This window comes from Hypanus sabinus, chromosome 16 (genome assembly GCF_030144855.1).
Source record: "Hypanus sabinus isolate sHypSab1 chromosome 16, sHypSab1.hap1, whole genome shotgun sequence".
Lineage (NCBI taxonomy): Eukaryota > Metazoa > Chordata > Chondrichthyes > Myliobatiformes > Dasyatidae > Hypanus > Hypanus sabinus.
Window position 1 is genome coordinate 87,210,208 of NC_082721.1, and position 19,846 is coordinate 87,230,053.

At 42.9% G+C, this 19,846-nt stretch overlaps 1 protein-coding gene across 1 annotated transcript in view; it reads left to right on the forward strand.

Moving 5' to 3' along the window:
* LOC132406553 (proto-oncogene vav-like) overlaps positions 1 to 19,846 on the forward strand; it is a 168,353-nt gene that overhangs the window by 127,033 nt on the left and 21,474 nt on the right. Inside the window, exons 15-19 of the mRNA XM_059992375.1 lie at positions 2,870 to 2,979; positions 7,259 to 7,360; positions 16,751 to 16,842; positions 18,066 to 18,091; positions 18,586 to 18,628. Coding sequence (XP_059848358.1) covers positions 2,870 to 2,979; positions 7,259 to 7,360; positions 16,751 to 16,842; positions 18,066 to 18,091; positions 18,586 to 18,628 — 373 coding nt within the window. The remainder of the gene's footprint in view (positions 1 to 2,869; positions 2,980 to 7,258; positions 7,361 to 16,750; positions 16,843 to 18,065; positions 18,092 to 18,585; positions 18,629 to 19,846) is intronic.

Consider the following 19,846-nt stretch of genomic DNA (forward strand, 5'->3'; position numbering starts at 1 on the left):
GAGTGTGAACGCTTCCTGATGACCTTCCAGTCCTCCCATGATAAACTCAATAGCTCGTTGGCAGGAGAAACTGATACTCTGGGGTGGTAAGTCTAGCTAAGCAGGATTATTGAGAATTGGTGGTTAGTGTCCTTAAGAGTGTGGATCAGGCTGGGAGCTCCCTTTGACATCTCTGGTGTCCAGTGGAAGTCAGATGATAAATGGCAGGTGACTCCTAACGCACGTTGGAATTGAATGCAGACAGTGTAAGGTGTTGCAGTCTGGTAGGACCAGACAGGGCCAGTTTACACTGTGAAAGACAGGGCACTGAGGAGTGTGGTAGAAGAGAGAGATCAGAGAAAACAGATCCATCATTCCTTGCAAGTGGTGTCACAGCTAGGTAGGGTTTTGGCACATTGATTCATAGTTCAATGAATTGAGTACCAGAGTTGGGGTGTTATTGTGAACTTGTATATATTGACGAGTTTGGAGTGCTTTTTGAAGTATTTTGTGTATAATTTGGAGCATTGCTTGCAGTTCTGATCACGTTCATACAGGAAAGATATCAATAAGATTACAAGAGTACAGAGAACACTTACAAGGTTGTTGTTGGGACTTAACGTGTGAACTATAAGGAAAGGTTGAATAGATTAGGTCTTTATTCCCTAGAGCACAGAAGAATGAAGAGAGATCTTATTAGGGGTATATTATGTGGAGTATAGAGAGGGTAAATACGTGCAGACTTTTCCCCCTGGGTTAAGGGTGAAAGACGAAATGTTTAAGGGGAACGTCAGGGGAAACTTCTTCACTCAGAGGGTGGTGAGAATGTGGATTGAGCTGCCAGCAGAAGTGGCAGATGGGAGTTTGATTTCAGCATTAAATAGAAATTTGAATATGTACAAGAGGGGTATGGAGGGCTATGGTCCGGTTTCAGTTCAATGGAACTAGCCAAAATAATAGTTCAGCATGGGTTAGATGGGCTAAAGGGCCTTTTCTACACTGTAGTTCTCTATGACTCTATGACTATCATCAGTCCTATTGCCTTGTAATCTGCACCTTTCGGAGAAAGAGCGAGGAAAGAGGTCAAGGGGCAAGGCAGTGGCTTGGTGCAAACAAATTTACTGTCATAGTAATGGATGTGAATGGCTTTGGGACTGATTCCCCTTGCCATAATGTTGAATGGATCCTCGTTCACCTGCTGGAAGGCAAGGAGGATATGTTATAGAGAGAGTTAGTGGGAGAATGGAATTGCTATGTGTACTGGCATGGAACCTGTGGGTGGAATGGCCTCTGTGTATATCATAAGGAAATAGACATTTTACCACCCTATTTGAACATGGCCGGGGAGTTCCTCCCATCACCTTGACCAATGTCTGTCCCTGATGGAATGCATTATAATCATTCTGTTTCCTGTTCTACCCCAGAGGACTGGAAACATGATTAGAGATTTGGGAAGGGAAGGGATTGTATGTATTGAAAATAAGCTTGGGAATCTAAGAAATTGAGGACTTTTTTAACCTGAGGGTTGGTGTTGGTTAATAGGCACAGTTGATAGATGAGGGGTCTTTGTTTAAACTTGCTCTGGGATTGTGACCTGGAATATTTTGAACAGGTAATTGGTTTGTTGTTGTCACATGTACTGAGATACACTGATAAAACTTTGTTCTACACACCATCCGTATAGATCATTTCAGCACATCAGTAAATTGTGGTAGTACAAAGGAAAAGCAACAACAGAATGCAAAATACAGTGCATTCCAGTTAACTTAGATACAGCAAGACCAGTGCATGTTCACCCAGTTAAGCTACTGCCTCAATTAGCCAAAGTTTCTTGGAAATAGTTTAAAAAGTATAAAAAAAGACAAACTACCATTTAACTGAGTAACAAATTATGTATTTAAATAAAATACAGAACGAAGTTGAACACCACAACTCTACTACAGTACTGTAGAACTGTGTTTTAGTCCCTAATCGTCCCCGATGGAGGAATTCATCCAGTGTACCATGCCACACGCTTTTGATCTCCTTGTGTTTGCATAGTTAGAAACTGTTCGTCTCCTGTCTCAATTAGTCAGTCACAATTAGGTGACATCATGTCCCAAATAAACAAGGAGATTCCAGCTATTTTCTTGATTTGTTTTTGTTCTTTAAGAATTGTCCCAAATAAGTGCTGCCCTGATTAACCAGTTAATGGAATCCACCCTGTAACATTACAGTTACAGAGAATTGTAACAGTTACAGTTACAATGCAGAGAAACAGTAAGGTGCAAAAGTAAATTGTCAGATCACGAGATCATCTTTAATGCATTAGAAGTCCGTTCATCTATCTTATACATCAGCTCAAGATGTCTTCTTTTCTACAATGGAAGTGGCTGAGGATTTGATGTTATCTTTGTTTTTTGTGAGGGAGGGGGCTGGGGATTGGATGCTACCATCATTTTTTTCTCAGGGAGGGGGTTAGGGGTTTCCTTTTTTGTGTTGGGAGGGGAGCGGTGGCTTTTCCTGTTATCCAGTCCCAAGGTTTTTCTCTATTTTACGGCTCTCTGGAGAAGACAAATATCAGAGATGCATTGTACATGCACACTTTGACAACAAAGTGAACCATTGAACCATCCTTCAGCCTGATGCAAGGAAAGCGAGGAGAAGAAAGAATGAGTGAGGTGGGAGGGGTCTTCGATTGGATTGCCTACTTGCCCAAAGCAGTCAGAAGTATAGATAAAACCCATGAATGGGAGACTAGATTTCATGATGCACTAGGCTGTGTCCCTCGCACTCTGCAGTTTCTGTCAGTCGTGGGCAGAGCGGTGACCAGACCGAGCTATGAAATATCCAGGTATGTCTTTCTTCTGGCATAACTGACACTCTGTATGTTCTCTCTGCCTTTGACTAGTGGAGCCATATGTTCCTCCTCATTGACACACACCGGCAACATGGCTATGAGTTCTTCTTCAAGACCCGAGAGCTGAAGAAAAAGTGGCTGGAACAGTTCGAAATGGCTTTGTAAGTTCAACATTACAGTGGGTACAATAACAAAGGTCCAGCAATAGTCACATCTGTGGAGTTGGAAGGAGAGCTAGCATCCTCATTCCCATCCCCATAGAGATTTTATTTGTGTATCTATTTGTTTTACGTGGTGATACAGTACAGAATAGGGCCTTATGGCCCTTTGAGCTATGCCACCCCATAACACTTCAACTCCAATTAACCTTAACCTAATCTGGGAGGAAACTGTAGTACCCAGGGGAAGCACACACATTCCATAAGGAGGATGAACAGAGACCCCATACAGAATGAAGCAGGAATTATACTCCAAACTCTGAATGCCCTGAGCTGTAATAGCATCAGATGAGCACTTGTTCACCAGGATAGTTCCAAGCGCTGGAGAGGTATGCTCCACTAATTTGACCGGGAGACCCTGTGAACAGAAGCCTGAGTTGGCCCACAAACCTAATCAAAAATCTGATTCAGAGACAGGGCAGCATGTGTGAGAATCTAGGACATTGTGGTCCTTAAATTAGAGATAGGATCTTAATCACAGCAAACTCCTTTTTACACAAATGATTGTCAAAATTTCACCAATCAATGAATATCAATAAAAGTAAAGCTGCAGATGCTGGAAATGTGACATGGGAAGACAAGTCGCTCAAGAGGAAACACTTGTCCGGTCGGGCAGAGTATGTGGGGAAGGAAACGGTCAGTCTATTCGGTCTGGGATTCGCCATCAGGCTGAGAAGGGAGCAATATGTCAAGCTGTGATCTAAGGAGACACAGGCACAAATGTAATTAGTGCTTTTAACACAGTGATTAGTGGAATTTTATTAGATGAGGATATGGGTCAGAGGATAAACAGAGTTAAGAGAGAGAATCACAAGATAACTGAAGATCCAGAATTGCAATAAAACTGAAAGGTGAAACAGGGTTAACAAAACCAGTGAACCTCTCCTACAAAGACTGTAACACAGAACATGGACAGAATGAGTCAATGTATGGCCACAGAGGTAAGTGTTTAAGGAAATATAGAAGTGTTTATGGACATAATAATATGTCCATAAACAAATTAATATGTTTTATATATCTTTAATATACTATATAAAACATATATTTTCTATAAATATGTGTGGTGCTGCTTGCAAGGCCTTGTCTATCCGTAATGGTTGTGAGATACCTTCTTGAACCAGTGCAGTGCTTGTGATGAAGATGGTCCCACAGGGAGTGCAAGCGAGAAGGACAGCCAACATATTCTAACGCTGGAATGGTGTGCAGCTTGGAGGGGAATTTTCAAGTGTTACTGATCCCAGAGTTGTAAGCCCTTTCTGGGGAGTATAGGTTTGGGTGATATTGTCAGAGTAGTCATGACATGCAGTTGATGTGCATAGGGTGTAGGACAAGAGCAGAGAAAAGTGCAGCACAGGGACACACTGAAGTTTAGAAGATTAGTAGGGGATCTTACTAAAAACCTATCAAATATTGAAAGGCCTAGATAGAGCGGACATATAACCATATAACAATCACAGCACGGAAACAGGCCATCTCGGCCCTCCTAGTCCGTGCCGAACTCTTAATCTCACCTAGTCCCACCTACCCGCACTCAGCCCATAACCCTCCACTCCTTTCCTGTCCATATACCTATCCAATTTTACCTTAAATGACACAACTGAACTGGCCTCTACTACTTCTACAGGAAGCTCATTCCACACAGCTATCACTCTTTGAGTAAAGAAATACCCCCTCGTGTTTCCCTTAAACTTCTGCCCCCTAACTCTCAAATCATGTCCTCTCATTTGAATCTCCCCTACTCTCAATGGAAACAGCCTATTCACGTCAACTCTATCTATCCCTCTCAAAATTTTAAATACTTCGATCAAATCCCCCCTCAACCTTCTACGCTCCAATGAATAGAGACCTAACTTGTTCAACCTTTCTCTGTAACTTAAGTGCTGAAACCCAGGTAACATCCTAGTAAATCGTCTCTGCACTCTCTCTAATTTATTGATATCTTTCCTATAGTTCGGTGACCAGAACTGCACACAATATTCCAAATTTGGCCTTACCAATGTCTTGTACAATTTTAACATTACATCCCAACTTCTGTACTCAATGCTTTGATTTATAAAGGCCAGCGTTCCAAAAGCCTTCTTCACCACCCTATCTACATGAGACTCCACCTTCAGGGAACTATGCACTGTTATTCCTAGATCTCTCTGTTCCTCTGCATTCCTCAATGCCCTACCATTTACCCTGTATGTTCTATTTGGATTATTCCTGCCAAAATGTAGAACCTCACATTTCTCAGCATTAAACTCCATCTGCCAACATTCAGCCCATTCTTCTAACCGGCATAAATCTCCCTGCAAGCTTTGAAAACCCACCTCATTATCCACAACACCTCCTACCTTAGTATCATCGGCATACTTACTAATCCAATTTACCACCCTATCATCCAGATCATTTATGTATATTACAAACAACATTGGGCCCAAAACAGATCCCTGAGGCACCCCGCTAGTCACCGGCCTCCATCCCGATAAACAATTATCCACCACTACTCTCTGGCATCTCCCATCTAGCCACTGTTGAATCCATTTTATTACTCCAGCATTAATACCTAACGACTGAACCTTCTTAACTAACCTTCCATGTGGAACTTTGTCAAAGGCTTTGCTGAAGTCCATATAGACTACATCCACTGCCTTACCCTCATCAACATTCCTTGTAACTTCTTCAAAAAATTCAATAAGGTTTGTCAAAGATGACCTTCCACGCACAAATCCATGCTGGCTACTCCTAATCAGATCCTGTCTATCCAGATAATTATTAATACTATCTCTAAGAATACTTTCCATTAACTTACCCACCACTGACGTCAAACTGACAGGTCTATAATTGCTAGGCTTACTTCTAGAACCCTTTTTAAACAATGGAACCACATGAGCAATACGCCAATCCTCCAGCACAATCCCCGTTTCTAATGGGGAGGATGGGGAGGATGTTTCATATAGTGGGAAAGCTGAGGACTAGAGGGCACAGCCTCAGTGTACAAGGACATCTCTTTAGAACAGAGATAAGGAGGAATTTCATTAGCCAGAATGTGGTAAATCTGTGGCATTCATTGTCAAGGGTGGCTGTGGGGGCCAAGTCACTGGGTATATTTAAAACACAGGTTGATAGGTTCTTGATTAGTAAGAGTGTCAAAGAGGGGAGGCAGTAGAATGAGGTTGAGAGGGAAAATAAATCAGCCGTGATGGAATGGTGGAGCAGACTTAGTGGGCTGAATGGTCTAATTCTGCTCCTATGTCTTTTGGTCTTTAGGAACAGGCCCATCGGCGCACAATGCCTATCCGAATTTAATGCCGAATTAAGCAAAATTCCTTCTGTCTGTGCATAGACCTATCCCTCCATTTTCTGCGTGTTCATGGGTTTATTGAAATGCCACCATCATGTCTGCTTCCAGCACTATCCTGGCAGCTTATTCCAGGCACCTACTGCTTCCTGTGTGAAACAAAACCCTATGCCACACATCTCCTTTTCCCCTCGCTGTACATGCATGTGCTCTAGTATTTAAGATTTCCAGCCTGGGGAAAACATTCTGATTACCGGCCCTTTCAATGCCTCTCATAATGTTATAAACTTCTATTAACCCTCAGCCTCCGATGCTTCAAGATAAACAACCAAGTTTGCCCAAGCCTTCTTTATAACTCTGAGCCACTAAACTGGGCAGCAAGCCGGTAAACCTCTTCTGTGCCCTCTCTGGAACCTCCTCTTCTTTCCTGCAATGGGAAGAACAAGGAAGGGAGAATAAAATGGGCAATTAATGGGCGATGTAATTTCCGTGCTCTGTGACATCCATGGATGAACTGGTGTAGAGGAGACGGGGTAAAGATGAGGAGCAAGGCCAGTGGGGACTGGACAGAATGCAAGCTGAAGAAGGCAGGTGGAATGGTCTTTCAAGTATTTCAAAGCAAGGGCGGTAGTGGAATAAGGTGTGATAATGAGTGTTAAAGTGTTCCGGTCCAGATCACACTGTGCAGAAGGGCAGAGGAAGCAAACTAGATGGAGGGATCTGGAAAAATATGTGGTTTTAGGAAAGGTTCTTGAGTTAAATGGATGTAAGAGGGCATGATGGAAATAGTTAAAGTTTCACATGGCTTTCTCCATGGTGTGGTTTTCCGAAATAGCAGAGCAGTCGCCATATGGTGGGAGTTGGGGTGATGGGGAGGGAGAGTCACTCTGTGATCCTAATGCATTCCTGACATTGACTTAGAATTGAAATGCATTCCAGGTCGAACATCTTCCCCGATAATGGCTTGGCGAATAACCACGACTTTCTGATGTACTCGTTTGATGATTCAACAACGTGTAAAGCCTGTCGGATGTTGCTCAGGTACAGTTTCTGACTCCTGCCCACATTACTCCCGCTGCAGATGTTGAGAGCATCCACAATGCCAGGGTCCTCCCTTTGCTCAACTTTGGGTCAGTGCGGAGCGTTCTGTCCTAATCATCAAATCTCTGGGTCAGTGAATCTCTCTGGGTCTGCTGGGGACATCGAAGCTCAAATGTCTGTGAATCCATAAGTCTCTGGAGGCTGGAGATGAAGGCAACAGGTCCTGGGGTTAGAAGACTCTATTTTGCGTGGGTGGGAAGGAATGTTGCTTGTTTTGCTGTTGTTGCTTGTTGTGTCTGTGTTGGTCTGCCAAGCATTGGGTGTGCTGGTCGTTAACCCAAATGATGCATTTCACTGTGTGCTTCCATGTACATGTGAAAGATAACTCTATGTCCATATCTGAAGAGTTGGGTTTGGCCATCAATCACACTCCAGTTCAGTGATGACTCAACCTAAGCTTCTCTCTACCCAATGAGAAGGATCTAAAAGATCTTCAGAGTGAATTTTGAGGAAGGGCAAATGGGTTTTTCCTAAATTCCTGTCCTATATTTACCTCTACACTGATATCACTGGAAGCAGATGATCTGCTCACTGCCAGCTTGTAGTTCATGGGAGCTTAGGAAGGACCACAGATGCTCTCGTGCTCAGATTGGGAAGCTCTCAAAGAGGTGGGAGAACTAACTCCTTATTCTCTTTCTTTCACTTCTAACATCCATGTATCCTGAAGGAAGAAAGAACATGAGAGCGACTGGTCTTGTCAATATTCAGCCCCTATTTTTTCTTCCTCAGCTGCGAGTATATTATCTCCAACATGTATCTTGAAATTTGTTGTTTTGTGGCAACAATACAGTGCAGTAGGCAGCATATACTGTAAATTATAATAAGAAGTATTAAAAAATTAAATAAGCAGCATAAAAAGAGAGCTATGGGTCTATCTACAGACACCATCAGCACTTCACTAGTTCCAGACAGATAGAAAGCCCTACAGCTGAAATGTGAGAGTTCAAATTCGCCACTGTTGGTTGTTGGGAGAGAGGCAGAGAAAAGGGTGGTAAATTCAGCAGCTGTAAGTACTGAGCTGGTATTCATGGTTTCATTATCCATTCAGAAATATGATGGCAGAGTTAAGAAGCTGTTTCTAAAATGCTGCCTGTGTGTCTTCAGTCCATCTCCAGAGTGGTGGAATGGATGGGGAGTGTCTGTATTTGACCCTACCGCTAGCATGGGGCTGGAGGGCTGAGGGAATCCCATGCCAGCTTCAGTATTAACTTCTGACTTCTGAGCTGAGGTTGCCTTCAGTCACAGCAGAATTCAAGGGGAAAGTGATACTTGGGGAACAGTCTTGTAAGATAACAGAAGTGAGATTGCTGTGCTCATTTTGCAAAAAAAGAAGTATAAAACTTTTCTAGAAACAAAGATATTTTTATAACTAATGGTAAATCGTTAAATACCCATAAACTGCAGTTGCTGACGCTAAGATTCAATGCACAATTATAGAAAAAGTAGTGACAAACTATAGTCAAAACAGAAGAACTGGCTTGAAATTAGCCCTTGGATATTTGTCTTGTGAACAGCAGGAACTGGGAAATAGGATGTCAAAAGTGATTGTGAAATTTATATTCAAGATTAAGTTACACTTAAACATTGGAATGTCCTTGCTGTTTGCTGCGGTTCACTCCCTTTAAGAAGAATCAGAACCCTGATCTCCATGTACCTATCCAAGATCTCTTAAAAGACCCTATCGTATCCACCTCAACCACCACTGCCGGCAGCCCATCCCAAGCACTCACCACTCTCTACGTAAAAAACTTACCCTTCACATCTCCTCTGTACCTACTTCCAAGCACCTTAAAACTGTGCTCTCTCATGCTAGCCATTCCAGCCATGGGGAAAAGCCTCTGACAATCCACACGATCACTGCCTCTCATCATCTTATACACCTCTCATCCTCTGTCGCTCCAAGGAGAAAAGGCCGAGTTCTCTCAGCCTACTCTCATAAGGCATGCTCCCCAATCCAGGCAACAAACTTGAAAATCTTTACGGCTAACTTTCAGTGAATAGCTACAATGCGACATATAAATGAATTTTATCAGATACCCGTGAGGGTGTAGAAAATGTGGAGAGCTGTCATCATATAGAGAGGTTAGAGAGCTGTCATCGTGTAGAGTGTGTAGAGAGCTGACATCATGTAGAGGTTGTTGAGAGCTGTCGTCATGTTTAAAACCCAGTCCAATCTGACTACAAATCAGGGAAGATGAGTTAAAGATCCAAATAGGGTTTTCGTAGAATTTCAATGGCTCCACAACAACCTCACATGTTTTAGGATTTGAAATCTCCAAGATTAAGACCATCCCACACACTTCTGGTCAATCCTATTTTGATGAACCCCTTGTCCCATCTCCACACATCAGATCTCAATTTTTCAAATTACCTGGACCTCTGGATGCCTGCCCAAAATTACCACCCTTTTCGTCCCGCTGTCTCTCAACAACTACTGGTAGGAATTTTGGACTTCCACACTTTAGGGATAGTGTTCCCAAGGACAAACCTTTCAGGGGCAGTTTTCTATATGTCTGTTACTTGTGTTCCATTCAAGGGCATTGCTGTTTCCATACTAAGCTGTGATGCAGCCAGTCAATATTCTTTCCATCAGATTTCTGTAGATGTGTGGCGGAGAATATGTTGACTGCTGCATCACAAATTGGTCTGGAAACACCATTGCCCTTGAATGGAAAATCCTACAAAAAGTAGTGTATACAGCCCTGTCCGTCACGGGTAAAGCTCTTCCCACCATTGAGCACCCCGGCACAGAGCACTGTCGCAGGAAAGCAGCATCCATCATCAGAGACTCCCACTACCCAGGTCATGCTCTCTTCTCACCTCTACTATCAGCATGAAGGTACAGGAACCTCAGGACTCATACCACCAGAACAGTTATCACCTCAGGCTTTTGAACCAAAGGGGGTAACTTAACACAACTTCTCTTGCCTCATTATTGAAACGTTCCCACAAGCTTTGGACTCACTTTTAAGGACTCTTCATCTCAGGTTCTCTATATTTATTATTTAGTTATTTATTATTAATATTTCTTTCTTTTTGTATTTGCGCAGTTTGCTGTCTTTTGCACACTGGTTGAATGTCCAAATTGGTGTGGCCTTTCTTTGATTCTGTTATGGTTTTTACTCTACTATGGATTTATTGGGTATAGAAAATAAATCTCAGGGTAACATATGGTGAAATATATGTAGTTTGATAATAAGTTAACTTTTACTTTGAATCGCAGGTCTTTTCCTGTAGATGGTGTATGCTCGCCACCTGCAGGAGATGAGTACAACTACAAAAGATGGTTTGCTGCTCTGATTCCAACCCATGTGGTCTTCCTGCTGTGCAGTCAGGGAGTTGTACAGCATAGAACGTATCTGCTGCTATCCCATTAGGTGCACAGAGGCCAACTTTCCGTCGGTCTGTGTGCTGATGTGCGGCCACCCAGCGCCCTGTACAGAGGTCCGATTCACTTTCCTACCCACCTGCTGGCCATCGTGCTTGGCCCTGACAAGAGTATCTCAGAATCAGAATGAGTTTTAATATCATTGACATATGAAGAGAATTTGTCATTTTGCAGCAGCAATACAGTATAATACTATAAATTACAGTCAGAAATATATATTAAAAATTAAATTAAATAAGGAATGCAAAACAAGAGCAAATATACTGAGGTAGTTTTCAAGGGTTGTTTCCTTGTCTGTTCAGAACTCTGATGGTGGAGGGAATTCCTAAAATGTTGAGTGTGTGTCTAAAGGCTCCTGTACGTCCTCCTTGATGGCAGCAAAGAGGAAAGGGTATGTCTTGGGTAACGCGGGTCCTTAATGACGGGCGGTACCATTGTGAGGCATCGGCTTCGGAACATGTCCTCAGAGCCCTTGATGGACTGGCAAGCTGCCGCATCTTTTTCTCAGTCCTGCGCAGTGGCCCCTCCACAGCACACAATGACTCAATCTCTCTCCAACATGCCCTCAGGCAGCACATTCCAGCTTCCAACTACATGCAGTGGGGGAAAAATCCTTCTTGGTTTCTTCCTAGCCTTCCCACCTTTCACCTTATACGTGTGCCTTCTTTGCTCTTAGAAAAGTTAAACGAGTTCTCACAACCTCTTCTTTCCATTACTCCCCCTCATAATATTCAATCCCTCTACCGGAAACCCCGCTGCTTCCGGCTCTCCAAATAAAATTATTCCCATCTATCTACTCACAAGCATGAGAAAATCTGCAGATGCTGGAAATCCAAGTAACACAGACAAAATGCTAGAGAAACCCAAAACATCGACTGTACTCTTTTCCATTGAGGCTGCCTGGCCTGCTGAGCTCCTCACGCACTTTGTGTGTGTCGCCAGTCTACCTGCATGAGTCTCTCCTGAAAGCTTCAATCCCAGCAACATGCAGCTGCATCTCTCTTCACCCTCTCTACCACAATCAGAAGATGATGATGCTCCCAACACAACTTCCCCCGTTCTTCATCTAACCCAAACTCTTATACTCTTCCCTTTAACCATAATAAACAGGAACAAAATTAGGCCATTCAGCCCTTCAAGCCTGTTCCACAATTTCATCATGGCTGAACCATTTCCTTCTTAACCTCATTCTCATATGCTTTCTCCCCTTAACCTTTGGTGCCCTTACTAATCAAACAATTATCAACCTTCACTTTAAATATACCCATAGATTTGCCTCCACAGCCGTCTGTGGCAATGAGTTCTATAGATTCACCACCCTCTGGCTAAACAAATTCATCCTCATCACTGTTCTAAATGAACATCCCTCTATTCTGAGGTTGTGCCTTCTGGTCTTAATCACTATAGGAAACATGGCCTCCATGTCCACTTTGTCTAGGTCTTTCAATATGAGTCATCAAATGTTACCCCTTTCGTTCCTCGGATCATTCTCGTACACCTCCTCTGAACCTTCAATGTCAGCACATCCTTTCTTAGATAAAAGGCCCAGATGTGTTCACAATGTGCAAAGGTATGAGCCCCCTGTGTCCAGCATCTTGTTAGCGAATGTGCAGTTGCTGGAGAACAAAACTGAGGATCTGAGGGCAAGATTGCTGGAGCAGGGGGAAATGAGAGATTGTTGTGTTCCATGTTCCCGGACGGTAAATATAAAGGAGGATATGGTGAGAATGCAAGACTCCCAGAATGTTAGTTCGCAGGTTGAGTCTGTGGTAAAGAAGGCAAATGCAATGTTGGCTTTTGTTTCAAGGGGAGTAGAATATAAAAGCAAGCAGACAATGCTGAGCTTTAATAAGTCACTAGTCATGGCCACACTTGGAGTATTGTCAACAGTTTTAGGCCCCATATCTCAGAAAGGATTTGTTGTCATTGGGGAGAGTCCAGAGAAGGTTCACAAGGATTATTCCTGGAATAAAGGGGTTAACATATGAGGAGCATAGGGTAGCTTTGGGCCTGTACTCACGGAAATATAGAAGAATGCAAGGAAATTTCATTGAAATTTCATTGACCTAACAGGGTGGATGTGGAGAGGACGTTTCCTATGGTGGGGGTATCCAGAACAAGAGGGCACAGTCTCAAAATTGAGGGGTGACCTTTTACAACAGAGCTAAGAAGGAATTTTTTTTAGCCAGAGAGTCGTGAATCTGTGGAATTCTCTGCCACAGAATATGGTGGTAGCCAAGTCCAGGGGTATATTTAAGGCAGAAGTTGATTGTTTCCTGATTGGTCAGGGCATCAAAGGATACAGCGAGAAGGCAGGTGCATGGGGTTGAGTGGGATCTGGGATCAGCCATGATGCAGAGCAACTCAGTGGGATAAATGGCCTAATTCTGCTCCTTTATCTTATGGTCTTATGTTTGAATGAGACATGGCATACTCCCAGAATGCCTGACACATCGATCAGACCTGAGGGTTTCTCGATTCACAGAATGGACCGGACTACTGATATATAAAAGCAAAAAGTTTCATGACAAACTCTAGGTGTGCTCTGATGTTGCAGTTTTCAAGGCTCTGTGCAAGGTTTCGTCTATGGATCTGAATGAACACACCATAGCTATCACAGACTTTATTAAACCAAGTGAAACTCTAGAAAGTCATTCAGAATGTCCCCATGACATCCACAATAGGCCGAAGCCAGATCAGAGACATTCAAGTCTGGTGACCAAGGAAGGTACAAGAGATCCAGGTTGACCTCCGGAAAGCCGCCTCACAGGCAAAGCGGAAATTCTGGACTAAACTTGAATCAGTGAAGGAAGCGCGATAGTTGTGACAGAGCTTGAATGTTGTCACCTCCTATAAAGTTAAATCGGGCGACATAGGTGCTTTGCGTCTGGGTGAGCCCAATGTCACCTATGCTCATTTTGATCATTAAAACATGGGGGATCTTCACAAACTTCCACAGCCCTGATGGTCCTGTGGTTTCAGACTTTGAGTCCGACCTGTGAGCAGCCTTCAGGAACCTATGAATGGGGTACCTGGACAGGTAGTAAAGACCTGTGATGACTGACAGGCTGGAGTGTTCACTGAGATCCTTCACCTCTCACTTCAGCAGTCCAAGGTGCCCTCCTGCTTCGAACAGGCCTCAATTAAATCAGTGCTTAAGAAGAATGTGGTAACCTGTCACAATGACTTAGATCCACTGTGATGATGTGCTTTGAGAGATTGGCAATGAAAGATATCAACACCCGTCTAAGGAGCGACTTGGATCCGCTCTAATTTGCCTACCAACACAACAGGTCAATAGCAGATAGCAGATGCCATCTTATTGGCTCTACTTCACTCAACCCTAGAATATCTGGACAGCAAAGATACACACATCAGGATACTCCTTATCAATTACAGCAGCATTCAGAACCATTTTCCCCTCAAAATTAATCAATAGGCTTCAAGACCATTGCTTAGGTACCACCTTATGCAATTGGATCCTCCAGTTCCTCACTTGCAGACCCCCGTCACTTCGGATTGGCAATGACATCTCCTCCACACTCTCCATCAGTGCAGGTGTAACACAAGGCTGTGCTTAGCACCCTGCTCAAATCGCTTTACACTTATGACTGTATGGCTAAACACAGCTCCAATGCCATGTTGAAGTCTGCTGATGTCATGACGGGCCAAATGAAAGGTGACAAGTCAGCATGTCACAGGAGATGTAACATCGGGCTGAATGGTACCACAACAACAACCCCTTGCTCACTGTCAGCAAGACCAAGGAGTTGATTATTGACCTCAGGAGGAGGACAGCAGAGGTCTGTTGGTCCCCACCGCTGAACACATCTACACGGAGTGATGTCTCAGGAAAACAGTACCCATCATTAGGGTCACCCTCCACCCAGAATATGCACTCTTCCAGCTGCCACCATCAGGAAGAAGGTAGAGGAGCCTCAGGACCCACACCACCAGGTTCAGGAACAGTTATTACCCCTCAACCATCAGGAAGAAGGTAGAGGAGCCTCAGCACTCACCCCACCAGGTTCAGGAACAGTTATTACCCCTCAACCATCAGGAAGAAGGTACAGGAGCCTCAGCACTCACCCCACCAGGTTCAAGTTCAAATTATTACCCTTCATTCATCAGGTTCTTGAACCAAAGGGAATAACTTCACTCAACTTGCCCAATCATTGAAATGTACGCATGACCTAGGGCTCCCTTTCAAGGACTCTTCATCTCACGTTCCCAACATTTATTGCTTATTTATTTATTATAGTTTTTTTTCTTGTTGTGTTTGCACAGCTTGTTGTCTTTTGCACTCTAGTTGAATATCTAATTGGGTATGGTCTTTCATCAATTCATTTATGGTTATTATTGTGTTATAGATTTACTGAGTATGCCCACAAGAACATGAATCCCGGGGTTGCATATGTACTTTGTACTATATGAACTTTGATAATGAATTTACTTTGTACTTTGAAATGCAGTCTGACCAATGCATTATAAAGCCTCTTAATTTCTCTTCAGATTGAATGCTAATTTTCTGGTGACACTAACAACGCTGTACATAATTTTTTATTGTGGCAATCAAGTTTACAGTCATAGAGTCATAGAAAAGCACAGCACAAAAACAGTGCCTTTAGCCCATCTAGTCCCTGCTGAACCATATAATCTACTCCCACTGACCTGCACCGGGACCGTAGCCTTCCATACCCCAACCATCCATGTACCTATGCAAACTTCTCTTAAATGTTGAAATTGAGCTCGCATGCACCACTCATGCTGGCAACTCGTTCCCCACTCTTTTGACCCTCTAAGTGAAAAACTTCCCCTCATGTTTCCTGTAAACCTTTTACCTTTCACCTTTAATCATTGACTTCTAGTTAGAGTCCCACCCAACCTCAATGGAAAAAGCCTGCTTGCATTTACTCTATCTGTACCCCTCAGAATTTTGTATACTTCTACAAAATCTCCTTTTAATCTTCTATGGTCCAAGAAATAAAAGTCCTAACCTATTCAATTTTTTTCACATAACTCAGTTTCTCCATTTCTTTTTGGTGATTCCTAAATTATGGTCTTTTGCACCTGTTTCTGTGTAAGGGGAGGAATCATCTCAAACCCTTTTTAAATTTAATCTTGAGAACTCTACCTCGCCCGTGATCCCCAATGTCCTTATCTGGATGCACTCTTATTGTTGCTGGGCCTAACCCCTGATGCCCACTATAGTATGGGGACATCTTCGCCACACAGACCTCAAAGGTTCAAAAATGAAGTTCACCGTCATCGTCTGTTTCTCAAACCATTGGGAAGATGGTAGAACCACAGTCCCAGCGCTCCAATGACCTGATTTCAATCCTGACCTCTGGTGCTCTGTGTGTGAAATATGCGACTGCATCGATTCCCCTGGATGTTCCAGTTTCCTATATCCGAAAGGCATGCAGAGGGGTATGTAAATTGCTCCTAGTATGCAGCTGGGTCTAGATGGGTATGGGGGTGTGGATGTGAAGGGAATTATTTAGGATAGGTGTTGGATTAGTTTATTGACTTGATGGCCTGACGGACCTGTTTCCCTGACCTTTGACTCTGAGGAACCTCCTCAATCTCCCCCATTGCCCACTTCCTGTAAATGAATAGTTTCCTCTTTCCTTTAAAAAAAACAACACACCAGGTTCTTTCTAACTTTACAACTATTATAATATAAAATAGAACATAGGGCAGGCTCTTTGGCGCATGATGTTGTGCTGACCTTAAAGCCTAGCAAGATCAATTGACAAATAATATTGTTTTTTCACAGTGGCTCAGTCCTTTATTACTCTTCATTTGACATTGTTTGATGTGCTGAGTTCCTTCAGCATTTTGTGTGTTTGTTGCTCTGAACTTACAGTTCTGATCTAACAGAGATTTGGTAGAAAGGACTATCTGCCTAATTCCTTATGTTCTTCTTTACCACTCAACAGGGGTACCTTCTTCCAGGGCTATCGTTGTACCAGGTGCAAGTCTGCAGCTCATAAGGAATGCCTAGGAAGGGTCCCTCCATGTGGCAAGCAAGGTAAGCCTTGTCCCTGTGTCAGTGCAGAAATCAAAGGTCAGGTTGGTTCAAGAACAGGAACATCTCTGTTTAGTCCTGAAGAAGGGCCTCGGCTCAAAATGAGTTTGCTCGAGCCTATTTATATCAGATTTTCCTCTCATCCAGCTTTGGTAGCACAATCAGACAATGGTCCTGTCCCTGAGTCAAGAGTCCATGAGGTCAGCTCACACCCAAGCTCCAGTACCTAAGGAGCGCCGCATTCCTTGTACATGACCATTTGGGAGTAGGAGTAGGTGATCCCTTGATCCTGACAGCTTTGTCAAGCACCTTCACACGATCTGCCACAAGCAGGACTTCCCCGGAGCCAAACGTTTTATTTCTGATTCCCATTCCGATTCTGACATGTCAATCCATGGCCTCCTCTTGTACCATGAGGAGTCCAAACTCAGGGTGGAGGAGCAACACTTTATATTCTGTCTGGATACCCTCCAATCTAATGGCATGTTTATCGATTTCTCCTTCTGATGAACAAATTTCCCCTGCCCCCCCCCACCCTTTCTTCCGTTACCCACTCTGACCTTTTACTTCTTCTCACTTGCCTATTACTTCCCCTGGGCCCCTCCTTCCTCCCTTGCTCTTATTGTCCACTCTCCTCTCCTATCACATTCTTTCTTCTCCAGCCCTTGACCTTTCCTACCTATCTGCCTTTCCCTATTATCTTCCAGTTAGCCTCTTCCCCCTTCCCTCACCTTTTTCTTCTGGCATCTTTCCCCTTCCTTCTCAGTCCTGAAGAAGGGTCTCAGCCAAAAACATTGACTATTTATGCTTTTCCATAGACACTGTCTGAGCTGCTGTTCCTCCAGCATTTTGTGTGTGTTGCTCTGAATTTCCAGCATCTGCAGACCTTCCTGTGTCCTGTCCCTGACTATCTGATCTCCCCCAGACTCGTAAATCCTCTTTGTGACAGTTTCCCACAGCTCTGAGATCAGAGAAGACACTTTCCTGATGGGATGCCACTACCTATATCCAGAATGGATAGAGAGGCTGTAAGAGTAGACACGTCCCCCGAGTGTCCTGGTCAATATTTACCACTTATTTCATCATGGCTGATCCATTTTCCCTCTCAGCTCCAATCACTCACCAGTGTCATTATCAGTCTCAGTTTCCTGAATTCTGCTGAATGAAAGCATCTGTTTCTCTGTGAAAAAATCCTTATCCTAAATCTGATTACCATTTGTTCACAGATACAGGAACTTCAACGCTGACTAAGGTAGATGTGAAATAAATCTTTTCTATTTCTGAAAAAACTCATGTTTTAAAATCAGAACAAAGCCGGGGAAGGGAAGTGGATTAACTAGTTAATTTTGGAAGAATAATCCTTGTGACTAGAGAGGCGACCACATTTGTGTTGGGAGGGTACCTTTAACAGGGAGATATAGACATTAGTAATTGGGAGAGCTGAGGAACGGCATTTTGAAAATGAGAAAGTAGGGAAAGGAGATAGTAAAAGGCTGAAATGTGTGGCTCTGGTAAAAGAAGGTAGGAAATGGTGGAATTGGCAGGGTGGGGCAGCAGTAAATGGTAAAGTTAGGGAAGGCAGCAGAAAGAGGGGGAATTAGGGCAGGACACCTGTAAATGGGAGTATTGTGAGATGGCATTAGGAAATGGGGTAGGCACCAATGAAAAAGAGCACTGGAAATAATTTAATTATTTACCTCTCTGTTACAAATAATCCTAAGCATTGTAAAATATTTTCCCGTGCAGAGTAGAAGCAATCGAACTCCACCTGCCCGACAACATACAACAGGTAAGCAATTTGTTTAAGACTGAGCGAGTTTAAGGCATTAAGTTGGTGTTAATAAGACTCTAGCTTTTATTGCATGGCTTGGTAACATCAGAGGGAAGAACAAAATCACCACTAGTCATGATCCAGAAGTTCTGATAATTCTGCATACTCTGACTTTTACCATACCAGATTGGGAGCAATTTATTTTAATAATTTGACAACTTTTAATTCCATGTACTTAAAATGTTACGCAGTATTACAATAAATCTTCCGGTGAACGTGGAGAATTGAGAAGGAGTGCACAAAATGGACCCTGGGAGTTTCAAGGAAACCTAGTGAATCATTGCTGAAATACAGTGGAGTCCAGTTAATTCAGACACATTTGGACTGGTTCTTTTTGGCCTAATTAGATGGCTGACCCAATTAGCCAAAACTTCATGGAAATAGTTGAAAAGACACAAAAAAGACAAACTACCGTTTAACTGAGTAACAAATTATGTATTTAAATAAAATACAGAATAAATTAGAACAATATCATTACTACTACAGTACTATAAACTGTGTATTTGTTCCTAATTGAAGAAATTTATGCATTGTACGCATACTTTAAATTGTAAATGAACAAAATCAGTGCAGACACCCAGTGCAGATAATGGACTGCCTTCATACAATGCTTTTGATGATTGCATCCTCCAAATCTTCATTCTCATTGTAACAACCTAAATGATTGTTGATACCTTCAAATTCTTCATAGTTTCCAACTTGCTGAAATAGTGAAATTGTTTCATTTTCACTCCTGGCCGTTTCTGACTGATCCTGAATGCTTGAAGCTGCAGTAAGCAAAACAGTTCTGAATTTATCGCCATCTATCAGTGACAAACATCTTTGCTTTCTGAACACAAATGCCCACAACTGATGTCATTTAAAAACTGTTTACTCCAAGCATGGTGTAGTGTCCAACAGTTACACAAGTGTACAGGTCTGACACTAGTTAGAAACTGTTTGGTACAGTCCCCTGTCCCAAATAAGTGGCATAGTGTCCCAAATATATGAAGGGAATCCCATCTATTTTTTGATTAGTTTTCGTTCTTTAAGATTTGTCCCAAATAAACAGCTGCCCCGATTAACCATTGGCCCAATTAAATGTAATCCACTGCATCAGCATTCCCCAGTAGATATCAAATGATCAGAGTTTAAACTGGGCCAAAAATGTGAATGCTTGCAAACCTGGCTGAGTCT